This window comes from Lucilia cuprina, chromosome 6, assembly GCF_022045245.1.
Source record: "Lucilia cuprina isolate Lc7/37 chromosome 6, ASM2204524v1, whole genome shotgun sequence".
Taxonomy (NCBI): domain Eukaryota; kingdom Metazoa; phylum Arthropoda; class Insecta; order Diptera; family Calliphoridae; genus Lucilia; species Lucilia cuprina.
Window position 1 is genome coordinate 4668252 of NC_060954.1, and position 16189 is coordinate 4684440.

General features: G+C 29.0%; 1 protein-coding gene, 1 long non-coding RNA gene and 1 other non-coding gene across 3 annotated transcripts; all 3 read left to right on the forward strand.

The window, feature by feature from the left end:
- The first annotated feature begins 101 nt into the window (after nucleotides 1-101).
- On the forward strand, nucleotides 102-390 carry LOC124420550. The gene is made up of 2 exons (XR_006941266.1): nucleotides 102-155; nucleotides 216-390. It is a non-coding gene; the product is annotated as an uncharacterized LOC124420550 (long non-coding RNA).
- Nucleotides 391-12522: 12132 nt separating this feature from the next.
- On the forward strand, nucleotides 12523-12594 carry Trnaa-cgc. Its single transcript has one exon. It is a non-coding gene; the product is annotated as a tRNA-Ala (tRNA).
- Nucleotides 12595-14861: 2267 nt separating this feature from the next.
- LOC111689508 (glia-derived nexin-like) lies at nucleotides 14862-16183 on the forward strand. The gene is made up of 4 exons (XM_023451975.2): nucleotides 14862-14881; nucleotides 14941-15773; nucleotides 15835-15964; nucleotides 16028-16183. Exons 2-4 carry the CDS (start codon nucleotides 15093-15095, stop codon nucleotides 16147-16149), a joined length of 933 nt encoding a protein of 310 aa, XP_023307743.2. The 5' UTR covers nucleotides 14862-14881; nucleotides 14941-15092; the 3' UTR covers nucleotides 16150-16183.
- Nucleotides 16184-16189: the final 6 nt, after the last annotated feature.

Consider the following 16189-nt stretch of genomic DNA (forward strand, 5'->3'; position numbering starts at 1 on the left):
AGACGCAGTATTAATAACAACAACATTAAGGGTATTGGAAAGTACGAACGAAAAAACAAACAAGTAATTAAACAGTCGGTGACAAAAAATATGATCTCCTCCAACAGCTACCTTTCTTTTAGATGAAAACAGTAAAGGAGTTAAACATCCTATTAGTAAGAAAATTTTCCTTTTTAATACAACTGTTCAATTTTCTAGTTTATTCTTTGTTATAGGTGAAGACGCACAACTAGTTGCAAAACTCCCTAAATTTATCGTAAAACATCCATTTATATATTATGTAACTTCTCGTGAACATGAGATATATTTTGAGGGAAAAATTACGAAATAAGTTGTGTAAAAAATTTAATCGACAAATTGTCTAGAAATATATTTAAGATATACTTTAAAGTTATTTTTCTTCATATTCGCTATATAGTCTCGACTATAGACTATAGTTTTCACTGCATACTATAGTCTGGACTGTAGACAGCTCTTCATTATAGATTATAGTCTAGACTGTAGGTTATTCTTTAGTCTGAACTATAGACTCAATTATATCAGGACAATAGGTCATAGTCTGCATTATAGATTATAGTCTGGTTGTTCTATAGTCTGGACTAAAGACTAAAGTCTGAACTATGAACAATATATTATATTATGGACTATGTAGTCTGAACTATAATATACTTAGACTGTTGGCTATAGTCTGCGTTATAGACTATTGTCTGGACTATAGACTGTAGTCTGAACAATAGACTATAATCTGAACTATAGACTACAGCCTGGGCAATAGACTATGGTCTGAACTATAGTCTGTAGACTATATACTGTACTATAGGCTAATGTCTGCACTACAGAGTAAACTATTGACTGGACTATAGTCTGAACTATATTGTGGACTTTAGGCTATGGTGTGCATTATAGATTATAGTCTGGACTATAGGTTATTCTATAGTCTGGACTATAAGTTATTTTATAGTCTGGGCTGCAGACTATTGTCTGGACTATAGACTATCGTTTGGACTTCAGATTAAAGTCTGGACTATTGACTATAGTTTGAACTACATAATATAGCCTGGACTATAGACAGTAATCTGAACAATAGGCAAAAGTTTGAACTATAAGCTGTATAGTCTGTATTATAGACTGTATAGTCTGGACTATAGCAAACAGACTGCAGACAATAGTACCCACAATAAACTATATTCTGATCTATAGATCTGGCAACAGTTTAAAAAAATAATCTTAATTGTATGAACATTTTTAGTTTACATAATACTTCGGGTTGGAATTCAAAAATTTTAGATTTTGTCACAAAAAAAAATATTACAATTAACTCGAATAAAAAAATTTGGTGAAAGTGAATAATTTTTAAATGAGTTTTTCCATGTATTTAATAAGTAAATAACCTTAAATTTAAATGCAATCTTAATGTAATTGATTTCTTAAATATTTGCCTTCATCTTATATTAAGTCTAAATATTCATCATAAAATGTTTCAGTCATCAATCACTTATGGCTTTTAGGGACAAACAACACTATTAATGCATGAAGAGGATTTTTTGTGTGAATGTTTTTAAGTGATAAAACATCTTAAAAATTATGTATAATTTATATGTATATATGTAATACACATTTACGTCAGACATGTCCCTAAAATAACATTATTAGCTGAAATAATATAGATTTTCTTTCGAGTGTTTATTTAACGCACTCTTGGGCTAATAACTTTTGAATATATACACTGTACACATGAATAAATATTGATCTATGAGCTAGTATATTCACTTTTACTTGTTAACATAATATGAGTCCTGAAAAAAAAATGAAATGTATACATTAGGAAAGCACTTATATATAAACATAAGTATGTTGATTACAAGGTTTTTTTTTTTGCAAATATGTATCTACATTATATAATAGGCCCTTGAGTAAAATAAATAAAACTTATCATAAGTTGTATATCATAATCATCAACATTATCAACTCATCCTTCGACTGAGAACTACTACACATCAGCACTCTCATCATTCAATTCATTTCAATTCACTTGTATGCCTCCTGCTCATCAAACACAAACAAAATTGTTTTATATGAAAAACTTTGCTATATTTAAATTGTTGTAAAATAGAAAAAAAAAGTGTTAATCTAATGAAGCCATCTTACAAATATGACCTAAATTTTATTTTTATATACAAAGCTTATAACACTGCTATTGATATCATTACATACCCTGCAGATTTGGAAACAAAAAATAGATGATTGTTATCTGCCTTAGATTTCTTGCAGAATTTAAAGCTTCTTGAGTTCACTCTAATTACTCGAAAATATTAGCATTCAGCTTATCCAAGTGCATTACGCTACGAAAAGGCTTCATTGTCTCCTACTAAGTTTATTGGGTTTCCATTTCTCCTACACTTTCTCTATTTCTGCATGTATTTATATGTTTGTTTGTTTTTATATATATTTGAAGAGTTTAAAAATTACGCAAGTCAAAGTTTTTGAATTGCAACTAGAAAGAAAAATGAAAACGAAATGTTATCTAAGATTTTCAATTTCAAAAAGTTTATGTTTTCTATGTTAGCTTGCAGTTTTTCCTCTATTTTCCTTGTTCGCAAAGGGTTAACATTTCATTTTCTATGAGTACACATGTAATGTTCAAGAATTTGCTGATGTCTACACTGTTTCCACTAGAGTATTTGGTATATAGTCTATAGTATAGTCTTTTGTCTAGTCTTTTGTCTAGTCTATTGTCTAGTCTATTGTCTAGTCTTTTGTCTAGTCTATTATCTAGTCTATTTTCTAGCCTATAGTCTAGTTTATAGTCTAGTCTATAGTCGAGTCTATTATCTAGTCTATAGTCTAGTCAATAGTGTAGTCTATAGTCTAATCTATAGTCTAGTCTTTAGTCAAGTCTATAGTCTAGTCTTTAGTCCAGTCTATTGTCTAATCTATAGTCTAGTCTATAGTCTAGTCTATAGTCTAGCCTATAGTCTAGTCTATTGTCAAATCTATAGTCTAATATATAGTCTAGTCTATAGTCTAGTTTATAGTCTAGTCTATAGTCTAGTCTATAGTCTAGTCTATAGTCTAGTCTATAGTCTAGTCTATAGTCTAGTCTATAGTCTAGTCTATAGTCTAGTCTATAGTCTAGTCTATAGTCTGTTCTATAGTCCAGTTTATAGTCTAGTCTATAGTCTAAACTATAGTATAATCAATAGTCTAATCAATAGTCAAGTCAATAGTCTAGTCAATAGTCTAGTCTGTAGTCTACAGTCTAGTCTATAAACTAGTATATAGTTTGATCTATAATCTAGTCTATAGACTAGTCTAGTCTATAGTCTAGCCATAGCCTAGTCTTTATTCCAGTATATAGTCTAATTTATTAGATATTTTCTAATGGTTTGAGCTTGAAGTAAACGGTGTGTTTTTAAAGAAAAAACACCCACTAAAATATATTCATATATAAATTGTCCATTATTTCAGACAAAAAACATGAAAGCCAAAATAAACACATGTTGTTTTCTCTAAGACAAAATAGCAAAAAGTGCAGTAAAAATAAGTTTCAAGTTAAAGAAAAACAAAATGCCACAACATCTTTACAAAACTTTTCGATTTAAACATACATTAAGATTTCCAGTAAGATAAGATTCCCTTTCAAAAGAGAAAAACAAGTTTTGTTTTTTTTTTGCTTCCTTTACACTTTCTCAATGGAAAGTAGAAAAAACATCTAGGTCGGTATTTTCTACAAAAAAGATCCTTGTAGTTTGCTTTGGACAAAAACAAAGACATGACATGATTTTAAAGTCTTAATCGAAAAAGTATTAAAAGTTGAAATAAGTTTTTTTTGGGAAATAAAGAAAATAAATAAAAAAATAATTTAACCTTACAAAAAGGCATTGAAAATTTAGCATGTTAAATTTTTTGTAAAATTTTTTTAAGGAAATTTGTTGAGTAGTTTGCAAATCGTTTTACTTATAAGACTATTATTTGCTATATCAATTATCTAGTTATTAACTAATTCAGTTAAAATGTTCCTATTTCAATAACTCAAAATGTTGAAAGAAAATGTTGCCATAGCGTTTTATGTATTAAAAGCTAAGAAAAGCATTTTGTAAATAATTTTAATACTTAATCTCATATTATTATAATAAAATAAAGAAGTTACAGAAATCTATCAAAATAAAAGGATATTGTGTAAGTGCGCAGTAGTAGAAGAACTGAACTAGAACAGAACTAGAACAGAACTAGAACTGAATTAGAACTGAATTAGAACTGAACTAGAACTGAACTAGAACTGAACTAGAACTGAACTAGAACTGAACTAGAACTGAACTAGAACTGAACTAGAACTGAACTAGAACTGAACTAGAACTGAACTAGAACTGAACTAGAACTGAACTAGAACTGAACTAGAACTGAACTAGAACTGAACTAGAACTGAACTAGAACTGAACTAGAACTGAACTAGAACTGCTCGAGTAATTTCCTGTTCATTTCGATTTTGTGAAGCATAATTAAGTACCAGTATATAGAAAAATATATTTTCAAAACCATTTGTTTCGTGTTTATCTATTAAAAAATTTTTAATAACATTGTTTAATGTCTTGTCTTAAGCATGTGTCTTAAAAAGTTCTTATTACAAAAAAAAATTTCTTTATTTCCAATGGTGACTTCTGTGCCAACATAATTTCCCTAAAAATTTTGTACCATACCAAAACACCAAAAGCTGTTTCACCAATTAAGTCATGTTTATTAGCAATCTACATTTTTACCACAAAACAGAGGATGGTGGTAAAAACACAAACCCATAACACTTCACAAAAGACCAAAAATGCAGCAAAAACCAAACAACAAGGAAAGGGATATAGCTGCCATGGATTCAAATAAATGCTGGCTGAGAAAAGAGTAGTAGGGAGACAAGAAACAACTGCCAGTTGCCATCCAAAAAATTTAAGATACAGGAAGGGAGAGATACTCATTATAAAAAGGATGCTTCACTAAACTACAACAGCTACAACAATAAAACAATAAAAAACCAGGAGACAAAGAAATAAAATTATCCAAAAAACGAACACAAACATAAAATCCAATGGAACCAAACATATAACATTATGTGTATAAACTTATGGTGCGAAAACTGGAAATACTAATTAACCACAAAAGAACACTAATAATGAAAACAGAGACATCAGACAACACAGCACAGCACAGTACAACCAACAGCAGGCACAGAAACAATACTAGTCTCAATTATACAGAAATTTTAAAAGAAAAAAAAAAAAACAACATCGAAACCAACAAAAAACCAGGAGACGGAAACTGAGAAACAGACAGGATGTAAGAAAACTGACATTAGCAGCCAAAAAATAAAGGCCAACTTAATTGTAACTTACTACACAAGATACAACATTTAATTGTGTGTATGTTGATGTTGTTGTTCGTTTAAAAAAAATCTGCAGAGAAAAATGGAAGCTCTATTATAAGCTTATGTTGGCAATAAAATGGTTAAGTTACCAAAAAACAAAAGAAACATTTTACTAGCAACAGTAGTCATTGGCAGACAAAACATTAATGTTTTAACATAATGATCATACGTAATTTTTGAAAAAAGAAGGGGATTTCACTGAACGAACATCTTTTATGAAACACCAGCGAACAATATACAAATTAAACTAACTTTAGCATGAAGTTCCTGTGGCCTGATCAGTTTAAATTTATCAAAAATTTGGAGTTTAAAAATCTCGAGGTTCAAGTGTGTTTTTTTTTTGTAATGTACATACATATATTCATGACACTTATTTTATATCACCCTGTTCATGGGCAAAACAATTAAAATTGTTAAAAGTAAAAAAACAAAAAAAAACGTCAAACAGGATTTCAAGTAAGAAAGATGTTAATGTAAATTAGCGACACTCTGAAAGAAACAGAGTAATCGAAGGATGAGAAAATAAACCAAAACTATAGATTTGGAGAAGTTTAAGCCAAATTAACTTTTTCTGCAGAAAAGATAGAGGGAAAACCTCTACATCAAATCGAGGCAATAAAAGATCATGTACCAAAATTTCATAGAATTATCTTCAAAATTGCGACCTATAGTTTGATTACAAGGTTTAATTGAACGAACAGACAGACAGACAGATAGATAGATAGATAGAAAGATAGATAGATAGATAGATAGATAGATAGATAGATAGATAGATAGATAGATAGATAGATAGATAGATAGATAGATAGATAGACAGACAGATAGACATACAAACAGACATGCAGACATACATACAGACAGACAGACAGACAGACAGACAGACATACAGACATACATACATACATACATACATACATACATACATACATACATACATACATACATACATACATACATACATACATACATACATACATACATACATACATACATACATACATACATACATACATACATACAGTCATAAATACATACATAAATACATACATACATACATACATACATACATACATACATACATACATACATACATACATACATACATGTATACATATATACATACATACATACAGACAGACAGACAGACAGACATACAGACAGATAGACAGACAGACAGACAGACAGACAGACATACAGACATACAAACACACATACAGACAGACATACATACAAACAGATGGACATAGTTAAATCGACTCATAAAATAATTCTGAGCCGATTGGTATAATTTTAGGTGGGCATAGGACCAATGTTATTGTGCGTTACAAGTGGACTATATATTACATTATACAACGTATGCACTATAGACTATACACTAGACAGTAATTCGTATTATAGCCTATAATTTAGCCGGTATATCAAAGTAGACTGTAGTCTTGATTAGACTAAATTATGGACTATAGACTAGACTGTCCTTAGAACTATAGACTAGAAAATAGTTTGATCTATAGGCTATACTAGTGTCAGGATTATAGACTAGACTATACTCGAAATTAAAAACTAGAATACTGTCTGGAAATTATGCTAGACTCTAGGCGGGACTATGGAAGAAAATATAGTCTGGACCATATGATCTATAGTCTAGACTATTTGCTGGATTATATGACTACAGTCATGAGTCTGTATTAGACTGTAATCTGTACTAATTAATAGACTATAGACTAGACCTAGACTTAAATTGACTACAGGAACAGGGTTGGATAGATGGCAATGTACTATCTAATCAGTCGATTCCTTCCATAGACCTTGATCTCCTACGCTACAACGGGCGTATTGTCATGGTCACTTTGTTCGGTAAATTAGGTTACAATATAATTTGTAATTGTATAGTAATGGACAAGTCAATAAATAAAAAAATAAATGTCCTTGACTGTAGACAACAGTAAAAGTTATATATTTGACTGTAGTCAGCATTGCAGGCTATACTACAGTTTAGACCTTATATCAGACGTACAGTGTAATCTATATTCACTACTATAGTATAACTCTGGACTATATGTAAGACTACAGCTTTGATTAAAAACGAGAATATAGTCTGTCAATATCCTCTATATCTCTGTCTCAACACATCATATTGTAAATTAATACAAAAAGTTTTAAGTAAAAGTAATTTGTGTGTGTAAAATGTAAAACCGTCCCCAATACTTAAATATATAATATTTTAATAAGTTTTTTTTTGTTCTTAAATATTTTGGCAAAATAATGTGTCTGTGGTTTTACTCTGACATTAGAAATGTGGTTTGGCTTTGAAAATTTACAAATTTTTATTTTTACTCCAAAAAAAAATGTAAATTTTTAAATTACTTGACATTAGGTTTAAGGCTATAAAAAACACAACACAACATTTAAATAAATAATAAAACTAATTACAAACATTACTACTTAAACTACTAGCTACCATTTCTGGTTTAAAAGGGGAACCAACTAGTTTCTCAAAATGAAATTGCTTTTTTTGGAAAACTAAAGTAAATTTTTATGTTTTTAGCCGTTGTAATGTGTTTTTTTTATATATATTTCATTAAAGTTTTTCTTTTTGGGGTTTGATAACAAGCCCACGATGTTATAATGGATATTTTATGTTGTTTTATTTTGCTCTCTCAGTTAAGTAATAAAAATCATAAAAAATAATGAAAACAAAGTATTAAATCTTATGTTGTTTATTCTTGTAGCTGTTTTTTAGGGTGGTATTAGAAAGCTTTCGTTTCTTTCTAAAATACATTAAGGAATAATAATAAAAAATCACCCTCTTTTTTTGTTAGAAAGCAAAAAAAAAAAAAAAAACATAACCTGACTTAGAACTTGCATTAAATGCAAGTAATATTTATTTGTTTTGTTGTGTTTTAGCATTTTATAAGAAAATATACACATCTATACATACATACTCACGCCTAAATGATACACATACGTTGGCTGTTATTGTATTTGTTTTGACTTTAATCCTTATAAATGAAGGACACGTTGCAATCAAGGCAGCTTAACACTGTTGCAAAACAATAATAACACACATTTATTCTTGTAAAAGTACCCAGAAGACTGGCTAGGATTTAATGTATCAGTTTCTTTATAAAAGGACTAGAATATTGACTAAAAAAAGACTGTAGATCAGACTATAGTCCAGTCTGTAGGTTAGTCTATAATCTCAACTGTAGTCTAGCCTTTAATCTAGTCTTAAATTTAGTCTATAGTTTAATCTATAGTCTAGTCTACAATCTAGTCTATAGTCTAGTCTTTACTCTAGTCTATAGTCTAGTCATTAGTCTAGTCTATAATCCAGTCTTTAGTCTAGCCTATAGTCTAGTCTATAGTATAGTCTTTAGTCTTATCTATAGTCTAGTCTATAGTCTAGTCTATAGTCTAGTCTAAAGTCTATCCTATAGTCTAGTCTATAGTCTAGTTTATAGTCTATTCTATAGTGTAGTCTATGGTCTAGTCTATAGTAAAGTCTATTGTCGTTAGTCTAGTCTATAGTCTAGTCTATTGTCTTTAGTATAGTCTGTAGTCTAGTCTTTAATCTAGTCTATAGGCTAGTCTTTAGTTTAGTCTATAGTCTAGTCTATTGTCTAGTCTATAGTCTAGTCTATAGTCTAATCTATAGTCTTTGTATATAGTCTTGAATATCGTTAAGTCTATAGTCTAGTCTATAGTCTATAGTCTAGTCAATAGTCTATAGTCTGTAGTCTAGTTTATGGTCTAGTCTATAGTCTAGTCTATAGTCTAGTCTGTAGTTAAGTCTATAGTCTAGTCTATAGTCTAGTCTATAGTCTAGTCTATAGTCTAGTCTATAGTCTAGTCTATAGTCTAGTCTATAGTCTAGTCTATAGTCTAGTCTATAGTCTAGTCTATAGTCTAGTCTATAGTCTAGTCTATAGTCTAGTCTATAGTCTAGTCTATAGTCTAGTCTATAGTCTAGTCTATAGTCTAGTCTATAGTCTAGTCTATAGTCTAGTCTATAGTCTAGTCTACCGTCTCGTCTATGGTCTAGTCTATAGTCTGGTCTATAGTCTAGTCTATAGTCTAGTCTATAGTCTAGTATATAGTCTAGTCTAAAGCCTAGTCTATAGTTTAGTATATAGTCTATAGTCTAGTGTAGAAAATATTCTTAAATCATAAAAATATTCTACCACTTTTAATCATTTATACTATAAACCACACTACATGTTTAACAAAAAGTATTTAAGTGTAACTAAAGCTAAAGTTTAACTATGTGATGATTTTTTTCTTGGCAATTTCTTACCATGGACCATAAAAGTAAACTTTCAACTTTTTGAAAAAGTCTGAATTTTATGGTTAAGGTTTTGTGTGTGTGTGTGTATATTTGTTTACCCGTTTGTTTTTGGTCCTTCAATTTCAATGCTTACCACAAATTGATGAAGTGTGTTTCATATTTCAAAAAGTATTTTTCTTACAAAAACACAAACTTGCTAAAAATTTTTTTTTGTTAGAAAAAACTGTTGCATTTTAAACTGAAATGTGTTATTGTATGGCTTAAAGGAGTTCTCACAGTATTGGTTTTCCCTAATAAAGAAATTGAGAAAAACACATGAAAGTTAAACATTGATGGTTTTCTGTTCATTCACATTTACACTCTGCTCTCTCTATTTTGCTGTTGCACAACCCTAAATATTATAAATTTTTTAAGGTGTAAAGTTTGCAGACGTCTCAATTGCCATTTACGTTATTTAGAACCTTTAACTATAATGCTACTAGTTACAGCTTTACTGGTTGTGTGTAAAAAATATTGTTTTTTTTTTTTCGTTTGCCCAGAAAATAAAATTGCAAACATAGTAAAAATGAAAGGATATTGTTAAAAGTAACATAATACTCTAGAATGAAAATCGTCTAGAAAACGCATATAAATATCTCTAACAAATAATCACATCCATAAACATTAAGTGGAAAGAACAAAACTAAAATATTTTATTGGTTAGATGCTGTTGTAAATATATGAAATCTATACTAAAAGCTTAATAGTACACAAAATACAACAAAGTTTCGATTTCTTGTATGAGGGTATGATTATATATGTGAATAAATACTAGAACAAGTATCTGTAAAATACATATAATACACTGAGACAAAAAAATTATATTTTTTATAAAAGAAAGTGTATTGTCAGAAATTTATAACGTTCATGTTAAAAATTATGTTTTCAATCGTTTTACCACTGTCCGTCCTTCTGCTATATAAACTTAACAATTAAACTAGCAACTGCAAATTACACTAATAAAGTTTTACGACGACAAGAACATAATTTAATTAATATCTAAATTATAGTTGAAAAATTACTTTTTATTTTAATTTTATGATGTATGTGCGTCCGTCTGTCTTTCCATCATTGTTAGGTTGTAATATATATTATTGGCGATCTGATCGTACACTAGAACAAGTATGTAATCTATTGGAACAACAAATTATACTAATCGTTCAAAAAATTATTTTTATGATCCAATTTATGTTATTTGCGCGTCCGTCTTTCTTTCCATCCGCTTCAATCATAGAATTTCACAAATGTTAAACATTTCAATGAGATGTACATATATATATAAAATTAAAAAGCTGATCTAGTATAACAACTGCAACACAACTCACTATAGCTCAAATGTCAGCAAATAGTTTTTTCGATCTAATTGTTGTCATTTGTGCGTCCGTCTGTCTCTCCATCTGCAACGAATCTTGCAATTTTACAAAAGTTGACAATTTTGAACAGAATTTTATAAAAATTTTACAACTGATTTTAGTTAAGAATTTAAATATAATGTACTAAAACATTAAGTTGTACTAACATTATAAAAAAGTACCATTTTCGATACTTCCTCTGTCCTTTCGTCCTTGTAATTTCCCTAAGCTTGAACATTTCAATATTAATTAATAAAATTTCATAACTGATCTTATCTTAGAACAAGGATGAAATCAGTCAATGCGATTAATTATACAAACGGGATCAAAAATAACATTTTCGAATTATTTTATATCATTTGAATTGCTGTCTGTCTGTTTTACCATCATTATCATACTATTGCTTTCATTTTAAGTTTAAATACATAAAGTTTAAAGGCGATTATATATCCAGAATAATGACACATTCTAATGAAATATGTTATTATAAAAATGGTATTAGATTTCATATAGTTTAAGTGTTCTCCTAACTTCCGTCTGTTAGTCTAAGTCCTTCCATCCTTATATATAGAAATTTCTTAGATTACAAACTTTAATTTTCAAAATTTACAAAAAAATTTCTCTCACTACATTTAATAAGCAAATATACATTGGTAACCAGCTGCAATTGTTAACAATAAATTGTATAATAGTAAAGAATTTACTACAAATAAGCTGTAAATGTGAATGTATTGCATTAACACAAATGAACATTGGAACGAACCTTTACACAATTGTTAAATGCAAAAAATTATTGCCAATATCCTTTTTTACAATTTTCTACATACTCGAACATAAGTATATCGTATGGCATATAACTTAAAAAAATAAAAGAAATCTTGCAAAACCTATTACCGATCCTACATACAAACATATTTGCCAACCAAAATTGTTGTTGCATGAAGTTAACAACTTTTAAACACAGTTTAGTTTATTTTAACAGAAATGCTCAATTAACCATTTGACTATTTGTTGGAAATTATTCTTTTTTTTTATCAATTTTTTATGTGTTACAGTTTTATTTGCACAAATAGTAAAACATTTTCGCTAATAAAAAAAATGAAAAACTTTTAAACTGCATTATTTGTATTGTTCAATAATAATCATAAATTTAACAATGAAATTTTATGTGGCAAAAGTTATCATAATTTTGCTAAATTTGAAAATGTTGTGTTATTAATGGCATCCTGAAAAAAAGTATTATTCTTTAAAAATTATACAAAATAAAATTTCAACGCAATATAAATGGAAAAAGCAAAGAAAAAATAATTTCCTTTAAAATATTTGCATGGAGCTTCTAGCTAAATTTTTTGAACTTAACTAATTTGTTGCTTTCCAGGATTTAGGTAATTGATTTACGTTACATTCATCATGTTCGTTCTACTTCTAACTATTGTGGGGATGTAGCTCAGTGGTAGAGCGCTCGCTTCGCATGTGAGAAGTCCCGGGTTCAAACCCCGGCATCTCCAAATAAGAAGTGTTCGAATTTTTAAAATTTTATTTACGAACGTTAATATTATTATATATTATTGAATTAGAACTAAACTTGGACGAATTGGAACTGAACTTGTACTGAACTAGAACTAGAACTGAACTAGAACTGAACTAGAACTGAACAAGAACTGAACTAGAACTGAACTAGAACTGAACTAGAACTGAACTAGAACTGAACTAGAACTGAACTAGAACTGAACTAGAACTGAACTAGAACTGAACTAGAACTGAACTAGAACTGAACTAGAACTGAACTAGAACTGAACTAGAACTGAATTAGAACTGAACTAGAACTGAACTAGAACTGAACTAGAACTGAACTAGAACTTAAGTTCTGAGAAAACATGTAGGTGCTGACACAACGGTTTAAGAGTTAATACTGCTGAATTTTAAGTAAGAATTTTGTCACACTCCTGATACGCAGTTAATTTTTTTTTTAATTGTGAATATAAATTTAAAACAACAATTGGTTATATTTAACCCCCTCATTTTATAAAATGGAACTTTCTTTAACGCTAAAAATTTTTCTGAAGAATACTGGAACATTTTAATTTTTTCAATATAATTTTTTTAACATTTGTCGTTTCGTTTTAAAAATGAGTCGTCTATAGAGCTATAGACATATTTTTATACAAATTTATTCTACAGAACAATTATTTACAAAAAAAAAACAACAACAACTAAAACATTATTTTGTAATTTAAACATAAAAAATTTCTCTAGAGAAAACTGTTAAATGAAATAAATAAAAAAATTTCATTGTATAAATTTGAACAGGAAAAGAAACATTAACAATCTAAAACATAAATTACGAAAATAACCTTGCAATTTTCAACATACTTAAAGCTATGATTAATTACTTTTTGACATCTTAAGCTTAACAAAAAAAAAAACAACAACAATAGCAACCAAACAATAAAGTAATAGATGATAGCACACACTTCTCTATAGGAAATTCTTGGAAAACGGCACAAACAATTGCAAAATGGAGCGAATAAAAACATACAAAGAAGAAATAAACTTTAAGCCATTTCTACTGACACGTATTCTTTTTAGAAAAACTAGAACGCTGAAAATGATAAATGAGTTTAAGGTGTTGATGTGACTTTATTTTTTAGACGGCCAAAACTGACAAAGGTTATTTTGAATAAGATTTTGAAAAAAGGAAGTATGGCTGTAGCGATGGCATTAGTTAGGACGATAGTCATTGTAATAGTTAATTTTTGTATAACAAGCACGTCATCATCATCAGCAGCTTCCTACCGCTCATCATAAGCATCACTGAAGCAAAAGTCAGAGAACAGATATGACACCCCCAACTCCTAGTGCTCCAACTACTTTTACATTTATGATCCCTTACTACAGCCTTCTGCCAAGTATCACAACTAGGAAGGAAGTTTTTTCATACTACAACAGAAGATATAACCAACTTCCTTTATCTATTTTTGTTTTTATAAATTTTATTTTTTTTAGACAGAAATGAATGTTTATTTCATTTCTGTTCATCTAATGAATAATATTTTTTGTTTTTCACTGACTGTTTCCACCATGTCGAGCTGTCATTTTTGTTTTGTGTCAAATTGCCGTCGTTATTCCTTTGTTTGTTGTTGATTTCTTGTGAATGTTTTCCTCTTTCATTTTAGTTTTATAAAATTTAATATTAAACATAAGTAGTATTTTCGAAATGGTTATAATGGGTTTCATGGTTATGTCTGCTGTCTTTCATATTTTGTATTAAAACGCAGACAGATACTTTAATTGTAATTAGTTTTGTGAATTTTACGTTTTTTAATAATGCTTCCTTTGTTTATGTGATGAAAAGCTTCTTATGGAAGGGGAAATATCTATACCGCCTTTCCATCTGATTATTTTTTGCGTTCTAGTTCAGTTCTAGTTCAGTTCTAGTTCAGTTCTAGTTCAGTTCTAGTTCAGTTCTAGTTCAGTTCTAGTTCAGTTCTAGTTCAGTTCTAGTTCAGTTCTAGTTCAGTTCTAGTTCAGTTCTAGTTCAGTTCTAGTTTAGTTCTAGTTCAGTTTTTGTTAAGTTTTTAGTCAGTTCTGCTTTGTTTCAAATTATATGTATTTAAAGCTGACACAACATGTTAAATAATATATGTACTATAGCAATAATTAGTAACACTATTGATACGCTGTCCAATTTTCACATTGTAATATATATTTAAGAGATCATTTAATTTACTGTTATGTTACTATTTTAAAAGTGGAACAATGAAAAGAAAATGAAAAGAAAATATAAGAACAGAAGTATTCCATTTTTTGACAAATATTTTGAATATATAATTTTTTTTATTTTTCTTTTATAGAATTCATCCATTGCCGATATATAATTGTAATTTTCTTCCTGACTTTTCCAGTGTTAAAAGCAACTGTAAAGGGTGGTTTGAGAGAATTTAGCAATCATTTTTATCGAAGACTAAGAAACCGTGAACCCGAAAGAAACCGTGTACTGTCGCCTATGCCCATAGCTGCTCTATTAGTATTACTACGCTATGATGCTAATCCAGTAAGTGCTTTAGAAATAGGTGAAGCTTTGGAATTGATACATCAACCAATTGAAAAGATAACAGAATCTTATATAAGTATACATGACAAAATGATCGATAGTTCTTTAATATCTATATCAAATCATGTATCAATAACTATAAATGGAGAAGAACAGATAGGTAGTAACATGACGACAGGTGAAGTTATCGATCAATGGAGAAGTTTTCATATCTGCAATAAAGCTATACAATTAGCAGTAGCTGACGAAAAACCGGGAATACGTCTTATTTCGTATGCCAATTTTCACAATAAATTTCATTATGAAGTTTCCGTAGATGATTCATTAATTTTCGTTGATATTAATGGGCATGGAAGAACAATGACATCGTTACAACAAATAGCAGTATTTCGCTTTGGAGTCATTGGTGCTATAAAAGCTACCGTAATTGAAGTCCCTACCAGTGATGAAGACACTTTGTTGTATATTATATATCCCTCTGAATCTGAAAAAGGTATACTAAAAGTAGAAAAAAAATTACGAAGATATCCTTTCAGCGTTATTCAAACGTATTTAAAAAAGAAAAGGCTTAAATTGATACTGCCAAAAGTCGAATTGAGAGCACAAGTACCTTTAAAAAGATCATTAAAAGCTGTAAGCTATTTCTTATTTCTTAATTTCAATTCTCTTAAATACCTAGTTTTGTTTTTTATAGTTGGGCATGCGTCAAATGTTTATAGATATGTGTTATCATGTAGACGAAGTTCCTATAAAAGTAAATAAATTCATATCATCAGCTTCCTTTATTATTGATGAAAGCAGTGAAGGAGTTAAACATCCTATCAGTAAGATTTTTATAATTTTTGATAGAAGTGTTCAATTTTGTGCTTTATTTTTTTTTGTTATAGGTGAAGACCAACAAATTGTTGCTAAACTTCCAAAACTTATAGTTGAACATCCATTTATATATTATGTAACATCTAAAGAATATGAAATCTATTTTGAGGGAAAAATTACCAAACAAGGTTAAAATTTTACCGAAAAATCGTATAGAAATATACATATAATAT